General features: G+C 56.5%; 9 protein-coding genes across 9 annotated transcripts; 3 read left to right on the top strand and 6 right to left on the bottom strand.

Annotated features, from left to right (window-relative positions):
* Positions 1-8: 8 nt before the first annotated feature.
* On the bottom strand, positions 9-1,585 carry HPODL_04862 (Minichromosome maintenance protein 10; the record flags this gene model as incomplete). The annotated part of the gene is made up of 2 exons (XM_014081213.1): positions 9-1,522; positions 1,573-1,585. The coding sequence occupies 2 exons, from the start codon at positions 1,583-1,585 to the stop codon at positions 9-11; spliced, it is 1,527 nt and encodes a 508-aa protein (XP_013936688.1).
* Positions 1,586-1,662: 77 nt separating this feature from the next.
* On the top strand, positions 1,663-6,306 carry HPODL_04863 (Nucleoporin nup211; the record flags this gene model as incomplete). The annotated part of the gene is made up of 1 exon (XM_014081214.1): positions 1,663-6,306. One exon carries the CDS (start codon positions 1,663-1,665, stop codon positions 6,304-6,306), a length of 4,644 nt encoding a protein of 1,547 aa, XP_013936689.1.
* A 7-nt stretch (positions 6,307-6,313) lies between these two features.
* Positions 6,314-7,393, bottom strand: HPODL_04864 (uncharacterized protein; the record flags this gene model as incomplete). Its single annotated transcript, XM_014081215.1, has 1 exon — positions 6,314-7,393. The coding sequence occupies one exon, from the start codon at positions 7,391-7,393 to the stop codon at positions 6,314-6,316; it is 1,080 nt and encodes a 359-aa protein (XP_013936690.1).
* A 339-nt stretch (positions 7,394-7,732) lies between these two features.
* HPODL_04865 (5-aminolevulinate synthase, mitochondrial) lies at positions 7,733-9,418 on the top strand (the record flags this gene model as incomplete). The annotated part of the gene is made up of 1 exon (XM_014081216.1): positions 7,733-9,418. One exon carries the CDS (start codon positions 7,733-7,735, stop codon positions 9,416-9,418), a length of 1,686 nt encoding a protein of 561 aa, XP_013936691.1.
* A 91-nt stretch (positions 9,419-9,509) lies between these two features.
* On the bottom strand, positions 9,510-10,745 carry HPODL_04866 (uncharacterized protein; the record flags this gene model as incomplete). The annotated part of the gene is made up of 1 exon (XM_014081217.1): positions 9,510-10,745. The coding sequence occupies one exon, from the start codon at positions 10,743-10,745 to the stop codon at positions 9,510-9,512; it is 1,236 nt and encodes a 411-aa protein (XP_013936692.1).
* A 145-nt stretch (positions 10,746-10,890) lies between these two features.
* On the bottom strand, positions 10,891-13,950 carry HPODL_04867 (uncharacterized protein; the record flags this gene model as incomplete). Its single annotated transcript, XM_014081218.1, has 1 exon — positions 10,891-13,950. One exon carries the CDS (start codon positions 13,948-13,950, stop codon positions 10,891-10,893), a length of 3,060 nt encoding a protein of 1,019 aa, XP_013936693.1.
* Positions 13,951-14,175: 225 nt separating this feature from the next.
* HPODL_04868 (5'-nucleotidase) lies at positions 14,176-15,153 on the bottom strand (the record flags this gene model as incomplete). Its single annotated transcript, XM_014081219.1, has 1 exon — positions 14,176-15,153. One exon carries the CDS (start codon positions 15,151-15,153, stop codon positions 14,176-14,178), a length of 978 nt encoding a protein of 325 aa, XP_013936694.1.
* Positions 15,154-15,810: 657 nt separating this feature from the next.
* On the top strand, positions 15,811-16,779 carry HPODL_04869 (5'-nucleotidase; the record flags this gene model as incomplete). Its single annotated transcript, XM_014081220.1, has 1 exon — positions 15,811-16,779. One exon carries the CDS (start codon positions 15,811-15,813, stop codon positions 16,777-16,779), a length of 969 nt encoding a protein of 322 aa, XP_013936695.1.
* Positions 16,780-16,821: 42 nt separating this feature from the next.
* On the bottom strand, positions 16,822-17,688 carry HPODL_04870 (Protein kti12; the record flags this gene model as incomplete). Its single annotated transcript, XM_014081221.1, has 1 exon — positions 16,822-17,688. One exon carries the CDS (start codon positions 17,686-17,688, stop codon positions 16,822-16,824), a length of 867 nt encoding a protein of 288 aa, XP_013936696.1.
* Between the last annotated feature and the right edge of the window lie 114 nt (positions 17,689-17,802).

Here is a 17,802-nt window from a genome sequence, read left to right on the forward strand (position 1 = left end):
TAACGCTGTTATTCCTCGTCCGAACTACTTAGTTCCACCATTGTGGGGGCCTCGTGCTTCCCGTAGATCCTCTGTCTGCGTAGTGTTTCCTCCCTCGTTCTTTTTAGCGATTTTTCTGTTTTTGCCGTGCTCAGCAGCTGTGCTACGCGTTCCGACCGCGCGGTCGCATCGCCCCGCTCTTTGCGCTTCTCGAAGATGCGCTGTGTCGGGTTGAACCCGATGCGCACCATCGTTTGCGGGTCGAATGCGACCTTGGTGGCCTTTTGCCGGCTCTCGCGCGACTCCGGGGTCTCGAGACTTATGTCTTTGAGCGTGTCGCCATCGGCGAGCGCGACGAGCTTCTGACGCAGCCGTTTTTCGTTTTTCACGCGTGCCAGGCGCGATTTTGCGCTCTGGAGATCGTTGATCAGTTTTGGGTTCGAATAAGAGTCGTCGAAAAACGCTCTCGACACGTCCGGGTTCGAGAAATACAGCCGGCCGACATCTTGCTTCGGGACCGACGCGTCGGCGACCAGCAGCCCGTCCAGCTGCTCGCGGCCGTTTTTGCGCTTGGTGGACATGTACATCGCCTGCTTCACGCCGTCTTCTGTCGGAGTGAACATTTTGGAGTTGCCCGTGAGTTCGAGCCGTTTAGACGCGGTACGGTTGAAACTGAGCTCGGTATGGTAGTCGCAGTGCTGCGTTTTGGAGAGGTCGATGGGCGTGTGGCACAGAGAGCCGTCTTTCTTGATCGATTTGCAGAGCCCAAAGTCACGTGCGTGGCCGATCTCGAGGATCGCGTCGTAGTCCTCTTTGAGCGAGAGCGCAAACCCGGTGCGCTCGCGCTGCACCCAGATCTGCGGGTTCAGCACCGCCACAACGTCTCCAAGCCGCAATTTGTAGTATTTTTTGAACGCTTTGGAGAACAGCGTGAGAGTGAGCTGCTGCTTCAAATTGGATAGCTGAACCGACATGTATTTCGTCTTGTCGTTGGCCGTTTGTTTGGCTTCCGACTTCGCTGCCACCACGCCGACAACGGCGAAATTTGCGTACTGCGGCGGGTCGAAGTTTGGCGCGTGGATCTTGGCCAGCGCGTGGTGCACACGCAGCGGCTCGATATTTTTCAATAGCTTCTCAAGTGTGTCCTGGGAATAGTACCGTTTCGAGAGCCTGTGCTTTGAGTATGTGTCGACGTCGTCGACCGCATTGTTGATCTTCTGGCGCAGCAACTCTTCGTCGAACGAGAGCACGCGCAACTCGCGGATCTGCTCTTGGAACTTGCGTCGTTTTTCTGTCTCGTGTGACAATTGTAGGTTGAAAGTGTCGAGTCGCTGTGCGAACGAGTCCGTTTCAGGCTTCGAAGTGCTGATTTTGGTTAGGATCTTCTTCTCGGCCGCGCGGTGCTTGCGGAAATACGGTGTTTGGGTCGACTCGCGTGGATCCTCCTCGTCGGACTCGACCGCGCTTTGGGCCTTTTTCTGCTCCTTCAGCGTGCGGATCTGGTGCAGCTGGTCCAAGATCTTGTCCTCAAGGTCGGAAAGGTCTGAGTTAGAGTATTTTAGGGCATCTGGAGAGCCCAACGCGTCAACTTACCGTCGTCTGCCATATAGTTTGAGAGAGACACCTCCCACCGAGTCCAGCCATTTATTTATTTTATTTAATTCTTTTATTTTATTTTTTAGCATGGAGACCACGAGCGACAACGAGCTGAATGCCGCACAGGCACAGTCGTCGGCTGGTGTTGCGGACTCCGGCAACGTGGAGATTGTATGCACGTTTTTTCAGCTCGACCCAGGCACGGTTTCGCAGCCGGATGTGGTCAACAAGTTGCTGGCCAAGATGAACGAGTTCCAAGAATTGAGCGCCTCGAAACAGGTTCTGGAGCTGGATTTCGAGCAATTCCGCCATACGGCCAGCAGGAAGATTGAGCTGCTTGTGGACGACAGCCAGAAGAAGGCCCGCGAGGCCGAGGAGCTGCACAAACAGGTGGACGTGCTGAAACAAGAAAAAACACAGGTTGTCGAGACGAGCCGTGAGACGGCCCAAAAAATCGGGGAGCTGGAGGCGAAGGTGGCGCAGGAGGCCGAGTCCAAGCGGACGGCGTACCAATTGCTCGACAAAAAGCAGCAGGAGGTGATAGATTTGGGGCAGGAGATAGGACGGCTGTCGGAGCTCAACAAGACGCTGCGAGAGAACGTGTTCGGTTTGGAGAGCGCAAAGGAAAATGCCGTCTCGGAGTCGCTCAAGGCCAAGTTCGAGACCACGCGTTTGGAGCAGGAACTGCAGCTGACCAAGCAGACGTCGTCGTGGTTCGAGACAGAGCTAAACCGCAAAGCTGACGAGCTGGCACGACTGCGGGAGGAGAGCCGGTCGCAGAAGACGGCTCTACAGAGCGAGCTGGAAACTCTGAAGCAGGAGTACGCTGTGGCCAAAAGTTCTGTGCAGACTCTGAGCGATTCGTTGCAGGAGATCAGCGTCAAGCACAACAAGACGCTGGTGGAGGTGAAAAACCTCCGCGACAAGCTGGCAGTGCAACAGCAGGAGTTTGCCGAGGAGATGGCCAGCAAGGACCGTTTGAACCAACTGTTGGAGAAATCTGCCAACGACCGCAAGCAGCGGATCGAGGAGCTGGAGAAGATGTATGCGGAGCTGAGCGAGCGGGTGGCTTCGGAAGAAGCCGACTACAAACAGCAATTTGAGACGTTGCAGGAGCAGCTGACGGCGAAGGAGACGGAGCTGCGCGAGATAGAGACTACCATGGCCAATCAGTCGGACTATGACACAACCAACGTTCTGGGCGACCTCGGCCGGGGCAACAGCGTCGTTCTGACGCCGTCGTCGCAGAAAGTGCTCAAGAGCATGGGCGAGACATACTCTGTGACGGAGCTTGTTTCAGAGAGCAACCGTCTGCGCAAGGAGCTGAACAAGGAGAAGCGGCTGCGTGCGCGGGTCGAGTCCGAGCTCGGGGCGATCTTTAAGGAGCTGGAGGCGCGGATGCCGCTGCTGCAGTCGTACAAGGACAAGTGCGAGGAGTACGAGGCGCGGCAGACGCAGCTAAGCGCGATTCTGGACTCGATGAAAAAGGAGAACAGCGTTCTTGCGGGCCAGCACGACGCTCTGCGCAAGAAACAGGAGGAGACGCTGGTGCAGGTGCGCGAACTGACGCAGTACAACACTGATTTGAAGCGGCAGGTGGCGGTGCTGTTGGCGCAGGTGACGTTGCGAGACTCTGGCGAGGAGCCGCTGAGCAGGGCAGAAAAACAGCAGCTGGGTGCTCTGGTGGAGCGTCCCGAGGAGACAGAGACGGCTAGCCTGATCACAGAACGGCTTTCAACGTTCAGAAACATTCCGGAGCTGCTGGAGAAGAACAGACAGCTCTTGGCGGTGTCTAGACGGCTGGGCAACGAGCTGGAGCGCGGCGAGAGCCACGCAGACGAGGCCGAGAACGAGGCGCTCGAGAAAGCCACCCAGGCCATCCAGAAACTACAGCAGCAGCTCCAGCAGACGGAGACGCGGCTGGAGGCCGTGAGCAACAGCAGAGACATGTTGCAGAAGCTGGTCGAGGGCCGTGAGGCAGATAAAAGTCCGGCGGCGGATGTGAGCCGGTTGCAGACGTTGGCCGAGGAGCAGCAGAAACAGATGGAGTCGCTGAAAAAAGACTATGGCGTGACGATCGAGAATCTCAATGTGCAGGTGCGCGAGTTGACGGGCGAGAAATTGCAGCTATCGCTGGACCTGTCGCGCGCGCGGTCGTCATGCGAGCTGCTGGCCGAGCAGAACCGATCGGCGGCGTATTTGCACGAGCTGGCCAAGTCTGAGGCTGCAGAGCTGAAGAAGAGCGCCGGATTGATGCAGCAGAACTTGACACGGCTGGAAACCCGTGTCCAGCAGCTGACCGAGGAGCTACTGGCGTCCAAGAGCTCTCAGAGCGGGCTGGAGGCGCGCGTGAAGGCGCTAATGTCCGAAAAGAGTCTGTGGCAGAGCATGGAGTCGCGGCTGCGGGCAGACATCAACGGGCTGGTTGACGAAAAGACGCGGCTGACGATGACAATTGCCAAGATGCAGGCGCTGGACAACGAGCGCACGGCGTCGTACGAGGCGGCGACGGCCCGTCTGGGCGAGAATCTGGCTGCCGTCGAGAAAGAGCTGCAGAGCACGCGGGCTAAACTGGAGAGCAACAACGAAGAAATCAAACGGATACTGCACTCGAAAAACTCGGACGCACAAATGTACCAGAAACGGATCGACGCGCTTTCGGGCGAGCTGGCGTCGTTGCGTGAGAGTCTGGCGTCGAAGAGCAGCAACGTGGAGCAACTGAGCGAGCAACTGGCCACGGTGAATAGAAAATACCAGGAGATCTCGGACCGCAAGAACTCGGCAATGACGGCGATCAACGCGTCCGGAGATACGGCCGAGGACGTGGTGACACTGAAGCGCGAGCTGACGCAGACGCTTGAGGATCTGGAGCTGGCGAATGCCAACGCGGAGCAGTACAAGGAGGTTGCAAATGCGGCGGAGCGGGAGCTGGCGGCGCTGAACGAGACGTACGAGAAGTTCCGCCAGGCGTCCGAGGAGAGCGAACTAGCGCGGACGGCAGATTATGAGAAGCTGCAGGGCGAGTTGGCACAGGCGTTGGAGCAGCGGGACAGGCTGGAGAAGCGTGTTTCGGAGCTGGACGCTGCCAACAGAGAGTTGCAGGCCAAAGTTGGCGAGCTGGGCGCGACGATCGACTCCTTCGACGCCGTGAAGAAAGACTACGAGTCGCAATTTGCCAAGTTGCGCGACGAGATGGGCAGTGTTCAGGCTGTGTTGCGTGAAAAGCAGCAGGAGGTGGCGGGCAAGAGCGACGAGTGGCAGCAGCTTGTTGCCGAGCGCGAGAAGGCGCAGGGGCTGGTTGACGAGCTGAAACAGCGCGTCCAAGGCCTTGAGGCGCAGCTAGCGGACGCGAGAGCAGACGTGTCTGCCGCCGAGGAGCGGCTGGAGCAGGAGAAGCAGGAGCTTGTGCGGGAGTTGCGGGCAAAGGAGGCGCGCGTGACAGAGCTGGACGTGCAGAACCGGACGCTGATCAACCAGCTGGAAAGCCGTGTGAGCGTCGGCGACGTGGGCGAGGACGGCGACATGAAGAGTCTGATCACGTATTTGCACAGAGAGAAGGACTCTTTGGCGCAGCAGCTGGAATACGCCCGCGTGGAGGAGAAGCGGCTGCGGCAGGCTGCTTCTCTGGCGCAGAGCGAGGCGGCCGAGGCTCGGGCAGAGCTTGCGCGGGTGCAAGAGGAGAGCGCGTCGAGCACGAAGTACACGGAGGTGTTGGCGGAAATGCAGGCAACGGGCCACGAGCTGGAGCTGTTCAAGGATAACAACCGACAGTTGCGCGAGGAGAACTCGCGGCTAGCGGCCCGTTTGGAGCAGCTAGAACAGCGCGCGGCGGCCGCGGAGCAGAAGTGCGGTCCGCTGGAGCAGCAGGTGGCGCAGCTACAAAGTGAGCTGGAGATTCGCGAGTCGCAGCAGCAGCTGGTGGTTTCTCAGATGGAGTACTGGAAAAAGCGTGTGGAAGAAAAGGGAGAGGAGAGTGGCAGCATGGCAGAGGTGGCCAGTTTGCAGAGCGAGCTGGAGGCGGCGCGCAAGAGCGAGCGGCAGCTGCAGGAGCGGTACGACAAGCTGCGCGCCGAGGCGCAAGACAAGCTGAATAAAAGCCGTGTGGCGCGGCAGCAGCTTAACACGGAGAAGGACGCGCTGGCGGCAAGAATTCGGGAGCTGGAACAGCAGGTACAGCAGGCGCAGCAGGTGCAGCAGGTGCAGCCGGACTCTTCCACGGCCGAGTTGGAGCAGAAGGTGCGCGACGCGGTGGCAGCCAGCTCGCGCATCAAGGTCGATTACGATATCCAAGTAAACCGGCTGGAGGCCGAGATCAGCCGGTTAAAGGCCGAGATCAAGCAGAGCCAGCCGGTGGACGAGGCTGCGATCCGTCAGCAAATCAAGGCGGAATGCGACGCAGAGCTAGAAGCCCACAAAAAACGGATCCGTGCTCCCGTGCAGGCCAAGATCAACGAGGTGATCGAGCAGCGGTGGAAGGCGCGCAAGGAGGAGCTGGAAAAGGAGTATGTGCAGAAACAGGGCGCCACGGACGAGTTGCTGAAGCGGTTCGAGCAGGAGAAGGAGCAACTGAAGAAGGACACCACCGCGGCGATCCGCAAGGAGACCGAGTTCAAGGAGAATATTCTGAAAAAACAGCTGGCGTCGTTGCGCGAGAAGGTTAAGACGCTCGAGGCCAAGCGGCCCGCCGAGGACGACCGTGCCGACGAAAAGCGGGCAAAAACTGATAATTAGTGTAATATTAATTCTTATTTGGCGAGATGTATTGCAGGTTGGTGGACTCGACGGGGCGGAAGAGCACCCTGGATCCTGCCGGCTGGACGATCAGGCCGTCGACGCAGATGCGGCGTAGACCGGCGTCCTGCTCGTCTATTTCCAGCTCTACCGTGTGCGCCTTAAGGTAGCCGACGCGCGGGTCCTGGACGTGCTTGCCCGCAGCGTATGCCTGGCCCAGAATCTCCATCACGGCATCCGGGGCCTGGTGGTGGAAGTACACCACGTGGAGCGCATTTTCTGCCGGGTCAGAAGCGGGCGAGATCTCGAACGTTGCTTCAAACCGCGGCACGGCAGCCACGACGAAATAGCTGAGTGCGGCGTGGTCTTCCACCGGTAGCCCGTCTGTGCGGAACGAGCCGTGGAACACGGGGTTTTTCTCGAGAATGCGCTGCGCGGCAACTTTGAACCGCTCGCTGCCCAGCTTACGCAGCTCGGGCGAGTCCGAGTCAGCCACCAGACACGCGTGCAGTCCCCATGACCCAACTACGAGGAACCGTAGACTGGACACCGGTTGCGCGTCCTCTTGCGCGAGCAGCTGCGACCCGGGCTCAAAGACGGCCTCGTACAGCCGCAACGGGTGCGCAGTGCCCCCTGTGAGCGCCTGGACGGCCTCCAGCGGCGTCGACAGCCCGACAGAGTGTGCAAACGCGTTGCCCGTGCCCATTGGCACCGTCAGCAGCGTCACCGTGGCTGTGCTGGCGACGGAGTTGACGAGCTCCGTGATAGTGGTGTCGCCTGAAATTAGGACGAGCAGCGTCGGGGCGGCAGCAATGCTGGCGGCGACTTGGCGGACAGTTTCGGGCGATGTGGTGGCAACGTAGCGGTGCGAAAGGTTCCAGCTGTCCAGAAGCGGCAACAACAGCTGTTTGTAGACGTCTTTGGTGGACACTCTGTTGCCCGATTTGACGGAGTCAAGAACAACAATGTTGGCGGCCTGGAGGAGTGGCGGGATGGGGGCTCTCTCGCTGCCTTGCGGCGTCCAGAGATACTCTGACGGCGACTCTGTAACGAGGACGGGACCTGTTCCGGTGACGATGAGAGACATGGAGTTGGCACAGCCACGAGCGGGACTGGAATATATCGCCGTGGCGACGACGGGGTTTGGCTAGTGTGGCTGGTGGGGGTGAGCCAATATCAACAGCCCCAAGCAGCGGGCCTTGGCGAGTTATCATGCAGTCCCACCAATCCCCGAATGGCCCATCAACTGTCCCAGCAATCGCCGCACCTGCTGCGGCTCTTTCCCCCTTCCACCTCCAGCCCTGCTCGTCCAATCCCAATTGGACCAATCACGGGCCCGCCTTACCTAATCCGAGCCAGTAGTGCATGATCCAGGAAAAAAAATTGTCAACCAAAAAAGAACAAAATAACCGTTTACTCTTTAGCGATGGAGTCTCTAGCTCGCAAGTCCAAGGCTATCTGCCCGTTCATGAAACACCAATCTGCGTCTGCGCTCAGACAGATGGCGCAATCGTCGTCGCTGGCCGCCAAGGCCCACGGCTGTCCCGTTGTGGGCCCTGCTCTCGAGGCCAGACGGTCATATAGCACTCCTTCCAAGCCGGTCGGTGCGCAGGCCACAGACGCCCTGTCGCCCAAGACGGTTGCTCCCGATGCCGCTAGCCCTGTGTTTTTGCACGGCTCGTCCAACGAGACCAATTTCGACTACGAGGCGGTGTTTGAGGAACAGGTCAACGAGAAACGGCGCGACAAATCGTACCGCTTTTTCAACAACATCAACCGGCTGGCTAGGGAGTTCCCGAAGGCTCACTTGGCCAAGGAAGACGACAAGGTGACTGTTTGGTGCTCGAACGATTATTTGGGGATGGGCAAGAACCAGGAGGTTCTGGACACCATGAACAGGACAATGCTCAAGTACGGCACAGGAGCCGGTGGAACCCGTAACATTGCGGGCCATAACCGGCACGCGATTGCGCTGGAGGCCGAGCTGGCCGCTCTGCACAAAAAGGAGGGCGCGTTGGTGTTCTCGTCGTGTTTTGTCGCCAACGACGCTGTGCTGTCGCTGCTGGGCCAGAAGATGAAGGATCTTGTGATTTTCTCGGACGAGCTCAATCACGCGTCGATGATTGTGGGCATCCGCAACTCCAGGGCGCGCAAGCACGTTTTCCAGCACAACAACCTCGAGCAATTGGAGTCTCTGCTGGCACAGTACCCGAAATCGACGCCAAAGCTGATTGCGTTCGAGAGCGTGTACTCGATGTGCGGCTCGGTCGCTCCGATCGAGAAAATCTGCGATTTGGCCGACAAGTACGGTGCTCTGACGTTTTTGGACGAGGTCCACGCCGTTGGAATGTACGGTCCGCACGGAGCAGGTGTTGCTGAGCATCTGGACTTCGAGGCGCATCTGGAGGCAGGCATTGCGTCGCCAGCCTTTAAGACCGTCTCGGATCGCGTCGATATGATCACCGGCACGCTGGGCAAGTCATTTGGTACCGTTGGTGGCTACATTGCTGCGTCGGCCAAGATGATCGACTGGATCCGGTCTTTTGCTCCAGGCTTCATCTTCACCACCACTTTGCCTCCGGCACTGATGGCCGGCACCACCGCGTCCATCAGAATCGTGAGACAGAACCTAATGGACAGAATCAACCAGCAGAAGAACGTCAGATACGTCAAGAAGCAGTTTGAGCAGCTGGGCATCCCGGTCATCCCGAACCCGTCCCACATCGTCCCGCTGCTCGTTGGTAACGCTGGCCAGGCCAAACAGGCGTCTGACATCCTGCTGGACCAGCACAAGATCTACGTTCAGGCCATCAACTTCCCGACCGTTGCCCGCGGCGAGGAGCGGCTCAGAATCACTCCGTCGCCTCATCACTCAAAGGACATTTCCGACGCGCTGATTGAGGCTGTCGACGACGTCTGGACTAAGATCGGTCTCAAGCGCGTCCCTGACTGGGAGCGCGAGGGCGGTTTGTGCGGTGTCGGCTCGCCCGTGCCACGCGCAGACAACTTATGGACTGACGAGCAGCTGGCCCTGACCAACACCGACCTCAACAAAAACGTGGTCGACCCGGTCATCAACCAGCTCGCCACCTCGTCCGGCGTCGCTCTGTGAGCCGCTTTCTCGCGGCCTGTGTTCTTTGTCTGTCTACGGTGTATATAAAAAAAAATTATATTCGGCAGCTCCGTCGATATATAATTACAAACTACTCCTCGTAATCGGGCAGCTCCTCGTACGGTGTGTTAAATTGCGCTGGCGGATATGGCGGGTTGTACACGGCCTCCATCTCGTCCCAGGACTTTCTCAGGTACCGTTCCATCTCCTGGCATTTTTTCGCAAATGCGAGCTGGTCAAACGTCTTGCCCGAGTCGAATTCCTTCATCAGCTGTTCCTTGTAGTAGCCGATGTGTCTCTGGAGATTGTTGAGACGGAACTCGCACCAGTCGCGGTAAAATTCATTGTACAGCGCGCGCGGCAACACCGACGGCTTGGTGCTGGTGAGCAGGTTGTTGTCGAGGTGTTCTGGACCGGCCAGACAGAACCCGCCCACAGAGGTGATTCTGTTGGAGTTGGTGACGGGCTTTGTGGCGACGTGGCGCAGCACCATGCCCTGGATCAGCGTGGCCCAGCCGACCTTGGGGTCTGGCACACGCACCATCTGGTTGTCGCCGGTGATGATGCCCGTTTCGCCGCCGATAGCCGAGTCGCCAAAGTCCAGCATGATGACCAGCGCAAACGCAGACGAGTCGTAGTGCAGCCCGAGCGTCGAAGGCACTTCGTTGCCGCCCGCCTTGGTCTGCGCCTCGTACATTTTCAGCTGCTCCTCTCTGGAAGCCTCAAATTGTGCCGCGTCCTCTGGCTTGAGACTAGCCAGCGACACGTTGAGGTGGCCGTACTCGGCGTTGTACACGGGCTCAATCTTTGTTCTGGTAAAGCCTTCGAGGATTTTGCACAGCTCTGGCGACGTGAACAGCGCGTTGGAAAATGGTGCTTTTTTAGAGCAGTGGCCGCCGATGTGGAAGTCCAGTCTGTTGGCGCCCTTGGACAAGTTGGGGACTCTGGCGTAGTCGCGCAAAACTTCTGGCTGGAGAGCCTCCCACAGTAGCATGTCCACGGCCTCCTGCGAGATCAGTGGGAACGGGAACGCGGCTGCAAAGTCCGTGACGGGCTTGACTCTGGTTTTCTTGATGTTCAGGTCGTCGAGGGTGAACTGCTGTGTGGTTTTGTAGTACTCTGGCTTGAAAACAAAGTGTTTGGCCGGGTCAAACTTGAGGTTTGGGTCGAAAGTCGGCTTGGACTCCAATCTCTTGCGCAACGCAGCAACCTCGAGGTCAAGTGTCTCCTGCGGAACGTCGTAGTCGTGGTTGCCGGAGATATAGTTGACGGCGTGGCCGAGCTCTTTCTGAGGCGTGGGATATGGGGATTGAATGGTGACGGTCATGGGGAGTAGTCTGAGCGCAAAGGCAATAATCACGAATATTTATAGTGCTCCGAAAATGCGATAGAGAGATAAGAAAATCGCCAATTCCCTATTTGGAAAACGAGATAAAACTGCAGCCCGCGTTTTATTTTTTTATTTTATTTATTTAATCTGTACAGCGGCCATCGGCTATCTTATTCAGCTGATCAAAAAGCCACGCGCTGGAAAACGTCGTCAGACCGATCGCCTTGCTGCGGATTGCCATGTTGCGGTCGTCAGTCACCAGGATGTGGTAGCGGAACACGCTCGCCTCGAGCCTGTCCAGTAGTCGCGCGCCGCCGTTGATTGCAGCGCCCTCGCCCTGTAGAACGCTCTTGCTGCTGTCGTCGCTCAGCTTGACGGCCTTGATGATTATGTCGTCTGTGTGGTTGCGCCAGTTCTGGTTCTGCTCGAATTCCAGCGTCTCGTTCAGCGACGAGGCCACTGTGCCGTCTGCCCTGATCGGAGTGATCTGCTTGTCTGTAAACAGCTGCCGCACGATAATCACCGCCCTGGTGGCCGAATCGGCCACAGAATTGTCTGCTGACCGTCTAAGCGAGCGCAGTTCCTGGAAAACCGTCAGCGGGATCGCCAGACGGAACAGCTCCGACCGAACGCACTTGTACACCTTGCCGCAGTGCTTGAGCCACGTATTGGTGTCCAGCGAGATCATTGTCACCTCCGTGTCCATTTTCTCGCCCAAATTGCCCGCCACGGCCACCGCCGCCGGCACGTACGGAGCAGTGTTCCTGTCCGAGGCGTCCTCACCCGAGGAGTCCTCGTAGTCTTCGTCTAGCTCGTCCACGCCCATAAAAGAGCTGTATTCCGACGCAGACCCGGAAACAGAGCCCAGGTCCTGTTTGTGGATGTATTCCGACATGAACCCGGGCGAGTTGAAGTCCCAGCTCGGCAATGACGACACCGGCAGCTCCATAACCTCTTCGCCTGGTTGCACGCAGATCTTGGTGTTCAACGGCTCCGCCAGACTCTTGAGTCGTGGGTCCTGGCAGAAATATCCCACGCTCGTGTTGCTCTGCTCATACCGCGACACGTCAGAGTTCACTCTGTATTTGAAAACAGAGCCGGCAAGAACGAGGCCAAATTCTGGGAAGCTGGAAGCAATGAACGACGCCAGAGAGTACACGCGCAAAAACCGGTGCACGTCCTGTTGCGCGTCGTATCTAATGCCGGCCGTTGGAATGTCAAAAATGTCGCCAACAACACCAGTCTCGGCGACCGACTGATAGTCGCCCTTGAGAGCGACCTGGTCGAACCACACAGACCCCCAACACTTCCACGCCTCCCAGAGCGTTTCGTTTTCTGAAAAATAGTCCAAAACGTTCTGCAAACGGCCTTCCTGGAAATCTGCGGCATGGTCAGGCATTTCTTTCCGCACGGCGCCCGACATGGCCACCAGAAAAGCCACGTCGTTCAGGTACGGAACGAGCTGCATCCACGGGATGTAGCGGGCCACAAAGTACGTGAACAGCGGCCGCGAGGCCGGATATTTGCGGGTGGCCTTGCCAACGGCCACGATGAAGTAGAGCCATACGATCACGTGCGGCGTGGACGACGGAAGCGGGCCCATGACGTACTTTTTCAGCATCTTCATGCTGAGCTCGATCACGCCCTTGTTGACAAAGTCCAGCAGCGTGAACCAGGACGATTCGTCCTGCTCGTCGGCCGTGGAGTTGTAGATGGCCTCGGAGTCGAGCGTCTTGGCGAGGTCCTCTGTCTGGTCCGTCTTGGACTTTCTGCGCTTGTCTTTCTTGTCCTTGCGCTGCTTGAGAGCCTCAGGAAGTTCAAATAACTTGGCAAACGGGTTGCGGCAGTCGCCAAACCCGATCAGGTGATTTATGTTGCACAATGCAAAGTTGGCTCCTTTCTGGAACCAGAAATTAAGCTTTTCGGTCGAAAGAGCCGACCGCAGGTCGCCTCTGAGTTGGAAGTAGTCAATGCTAGAGCTGTCAAGCCCGAAATGCGAGGAGTAGTGCGAAACAAGGTTGGTCATCTCCAGGTTCGTGCTGTAGTTGGGCATCAGCAAGATCTTGTGGATCTTCACGAAATCGATCATCGCCATCTCCACAGACGTCAGAATGCTGCGCTGCGCGCACACGTTGTCCACAATTAGCCGTAAATATTGCAATGTCGGCACAAATGGGTCGCGGCACGTGACGCTCTTCCCGATGTCCACAAGAGCTTCCAAGTTGTCGTTTTCGACGGTGCACATGTGGTAGTATATTTTGCCGTGGCCGAACTGCGTGCGCATCGCCAGCTGGTACCAGTACACAGACGAGATCTTCCAGTCCATGTAACGCGCCGGATACAGCGCAATGGCCATCCGCGACAAGTCGCCGAGTTTCTCGGCCCACCAGCCTTCGACGCCAAGCTGCGAGTCTGTGAGACAGCTGATGATGTTGAAGGCGTACGCGATGAAACACCCACACACCTCGTGGTCGACAAAAATCGCCGCCACGTTCTTGAGCACCTCGAGAAACGAAACCACGCCGTAGACCCACATTCGGCGCAAAATCCGGTAGTTGGTCACCAGCGGCTTGCCAGCCCGCGCAGACGTGGGCGAAAGTGCATACAGTAGGAAGTCGTAGTAGTGATCGAGCAGCTGGACGATGTTCTTGTACACGTGCCACAGCTGCGGCGTAATTTCGGTGCTGGCGTCATTTTCGATCAAGCGTTCGTTCACCTCGGCACAGCCCTGCTGGGTCTCCACCTCGAGCCGCAGAATCGCCTTGTAGGTTTCCTGGAGGTTGGCCGCCAGGATGTGCTCCTCTTCCGTGATGGCCCGGTGCGGCTGCAACTGCAACGCCACGGGCGGCTGCGACAGCACTGTGTCCGTGCTAGGTCTGCGGTTCTGCAAAGCCTTCTCAGGCAACGATTCGGGCGAGTTCGAGTGCGCATTGCTCTCCTTGGTGGCCGGAACCTCGTTGAGCTCGCTGGAGTTCTCGATGCTCACGTCCGGCTCGATCAGCTTGCCGATCGCCTTGCTTCTGGGAGACCCAGGCACGTCAACGGTCACGACGGTGGGAGTCGGGGTTTTGGTGCCCTTGGCCCGCGACTGGGGCTTGGTGGTGGCCGTGGAGTACGCTCCGCGCTTGGTGGATATGCCCTGGTTGAGGTAGCTCTGGGAATTATGGCGTTTTTGTTGTACTGACGGCTTCGTGGCCGTCATACTGGCGGGGCGGGTCCGTCCTGGTTGCGGGCTGTACTGGAGCGCGTGTCTGAGCCCAGGATGTTCGGTAGTGTCTTTCTGCGGAGTCATGAGGAACCACGCGACAGATAACCGGCACTATCAGGGGCACTAAATTAAATTGCTGATATATTGTCCGGTGATGAAACAAAATATAACGCAAATTACCTAATCGATAGCCTTGATTATTTTATTGATTTAATTTTTCTATTTTCCCAGCACAGACTCAAACAACGAAAGCGTCTGCTCGGTGAGCTGCTCGCTCGCGTCGAAATCGATTGTGAACACGGAGATTGTGCCCTCGCAGTTGCCGTTGTTGATGATGGTGAACTCGTCTGGCAGCTCGCAGTCGCCGGCAGCACAGTTTTGCACTGCGGAAGTAGCCAGCGTCGTCTGCTTCATGTTTTCTGCCGTGTCGTCGTACTCCACCTTGTACGCGAGACTCTTAGAACCGGTGAATCGCGTGTGTCTGAATGTGAGTTCTCTGCACGAGGCGTTGATGTCGGAGCCTGCGGCAGGGAAGTTGACGTTCAGCGCGTACGATTCCGGCAGCAGACGGTCCCCGTCGCCCTGGCTTTTTGCCAGAGTTTCGACCACCTCGATGGCGTACTTGGAGTAAATGTTAGGGGCGTGGTCCGGGTCCTCGTCCAGGTTGTCCTTGAAAAACGAATTGTTGGAGTTTGCTCCGGAGAACGCAATGGCCGGATAGCCTCTTTCTGTGGCATAGTAGGCGGCGCCAATGGTTCCTGAAAGAACATAGTCTCTTTCTCCGAGGTTGTTGCCCTCATTAGGACCGCCTAAAACGATGTCAATGGTCATATTGTCGAAGTACTTAGGAACCACATAGTCCAGTCCGAGGGCGACGCACGCGGCCGGCGACCCGTCGAAATACCACACGTTCAAATCGTCCTCCTCGTGACCCCACGCTGGCGATCCGGCTGGCGGATAATCGAAGACTGCTGCGGCTGTGAGGGTCGAAGTTGTCGGAGTGATGAATCTGCCTCCGTTTCCGGAGTACTGTCTAGCAGGAGCTACCATGACAACATTGTGTCCAGAAGCTTTGAGATCTCTGTAAAGGGCCCTGATGTTGGTAGCGGCCCATCCATCGTCGTTGGTCAGAAGGATGTTTTGGGCGGAAGCTGCAACCAGAGATGTTGCAAGGACGAACAGAGAAGTGAATTGCATTTGTGACACGAGGCAATTACGAGATCTCGAGGGTTTATAAAGCGATTCGGGGCCCTGCAGAAGTTAGTTTGCCTCCAACTTAAAGCTGCACGCTGTTTACCCGAAATTGCATAAACGTGGTGGAGTCCTTGGTACCGGGATTTTTTTTTTCTTGGTGCACTCGTTTGGGAAGTGATGGCGTTGGCTCCCAGGCACGTGCGTCGTAGCCGCGCGGAGGCAAACAATTTTTTCCTCGTCCTCCAAGCCAATTGGCCGCCACTTTAGCGGAAGGCGCCGGGGCGCCAAAGGTTGGGGCATTTGACGCTGTGTTCTACTCGCAAGATCCACGGGCGACCCGGGCGCCGAGATTTAAACGAGTGAATTGTGTGAATACATTCACCCATTGAGCTACAGAGAGCTCCTGCTGCGTCTAATTAATGTCTTTCATGAGCCCATGTGTTGCGCAACTTCCTAATGCGTCGAAGTCTTGAACAAATTGGGTGCTGTTGCCCATAACGACGCCAAATTAATCTACATTCCCTCCTGGTAGAACAGCGGCGCCGCAGTGCCGCAAACATATCCCGCTTTGTTTTCGCCCCCCATGCCCCCCGTGAATGCGTTGCAACAAATGGTTTATAACCAACAAATTCCCCACGCACTGTTCGAGCACAGTTATCAATGAAATTCAGTTCTCTACTCGCCATCGCAACCTCCCTGGTTGCTATCTCTGCGAAGAACATTCTCCTGACCAACGACGACGGTTGGGCTGCCACTAATATCAGAGCTTTCTACAGAGACCTCAAGGCCGCTGGTCATAATGTCGTCATGGTGGCACCTGCTGTGCAGATGTCCGGTAACGGTGGAAAGTTCCAGCTTGCAGCCTCTAACACACTCGAGACGGACGCTGAGTTCGGCTACCCGCCAGCGGGCTCTCCTTCGTGGGGCCACGAGGAGGACGATCTGAACGTGTGGTACTACAACGGCACCCCTGCAGCTTGCGTGGCGGTGGCTCTGGACTACATTCTTCCCACCTATTTCAACAACATGACCGTCGACGTTGTTCTTGGTGGTCCGAACGAAGGAACCAACCTGGGAGAAAGAGACTTTGTTCTTTCGGGAACCATTGGCGCCGCCTACTACGCCACAGAACGCGGGTATTCTGCCATTGCGCTCTCCGGAGCAAATTCCAACAATTCGTTTTTCAAGGACAATCTCGACGACGATCCAAACCATTCTGCCAACATCTACTCCAGGAAGTCTGTCGAGCTACTTGACGCATTGTTTGAGAAGCAGGGTGACAACGAAAGACTGTTCCCTCTTTCCACCGGGCTGAACGTCAATTTTCCAAAAGCCGGTTCCGACGTTGGCTCTGACTGTTTGGACCCAGTCTTCTATCACTCCAGACAAACAGGCCAGGGCTTTTTCGTCTACGGTGCAGGAGTCAACGAGGAGACCAATCTTGTGGAGGAACTTTCTTTGTATGACAACGCGCTTGACGTGTGTTCTGCCGGTGACTGCTCGCTGCCTGCTGAGTTTGAAATCATCAAGAATTGTGCCTCTGCCATTACTGTGTTCTCGCTGGACCCAGACTCCAAGAAAAACGTAACAGACGACGTGATCGCCAAGTTCGACTTTATCCTGAGCTGAAACTATATAAGATAATCGAATAGAATAACTAAGTTAGCCGCCTCACTGGTTCATTGCTCTGGTAAGGTACTCGCCAAAAAGCACGCCGATTCTGTCGACCCCCACGTTTCTCATTCTGTTTAGCCCCACGTAGGCTCTTCTGAACCGTTGCAGCTGTGCGATCGAGACTTCGCGCGTGGGCATCTCCACCACGCACTCTCCGCCTTCAACATTCACCCGCACAACTCCCCCGATTCCGTTCATCTCCTGGTACTGGACCACCTCTTGGACCACCCGCGCAGTCACCCGGTCTAGTTCTTGGAGAAAGTTGATTTCTATCGCTGGTTTCGTTACCGTGGACTGGTTCGGCCGAGGACCTTTTTTCAGCGCAATTGCAGCCCATATGTCGTCAAACGGTAGCTCTGGGTCGTCATAGCCAATAGGGATCAGCGGAGAATCCCATTTGTTCTGACCATCTGGCTCCTCATACCGCAGCACGAGCTCTTCCATCACCTTCTCGTCCCATCTTTCTCCTTCTTTTCTATTTCTGTTCCATTCCAGACACTTCTCCAAGGGCGTTATTACTTGGATCACACAGTGCGGCGTGCTCAACGCTTTGCTTTCGCAGTGCAGTTGGTATCTAAAACCTTTAATGTAAGCCATTGAGTCCAAAATGACTATGGTGGACTTCGAGATGTCTCTTTTCACCGCAGAGATCTGAGCCGAGCGCGCGGCCTTCTCTTTGGTGGAGTCGGTGTATGCGTCATGCTGAATTCCTAGATTCTGGTCGTTGTGCAGAACCACCTTAAGATTCGCCCCGGGCTCTCCTTTTTCCAGGCTAGCAATCTTTTCCTCCAGCTGATCTTTCAGCTTGACTGCCCACGTAGTCTTGCCGCACGAAGGGTAGCCTGCAAACACAATCAGAGGCATGATTATTTTATTTATTTATATTTTTTTTTTTTTTTTTTTTTGATATTTTTTGGATATTTTTTGATATTTTTTGGATTTTTTTGGATTTTTTTGGATTTTTTTGAAATACTTGGT

Source organism: Ogataea parapolymorpha, chromosome II, assembly GCF_000187245.1.
Source record: "Ogataea parapolymorpha DL-1 chromosome II, whole genome shotgun sequence".
NCBI classification, from domain to species: domain Eukaryota; kingdom Fungi; phylum Ascomycota; class Pichiomycetes; order Pichiales; family Pichiaceae; genus Ogataea; species Ogataea parapolymorpha.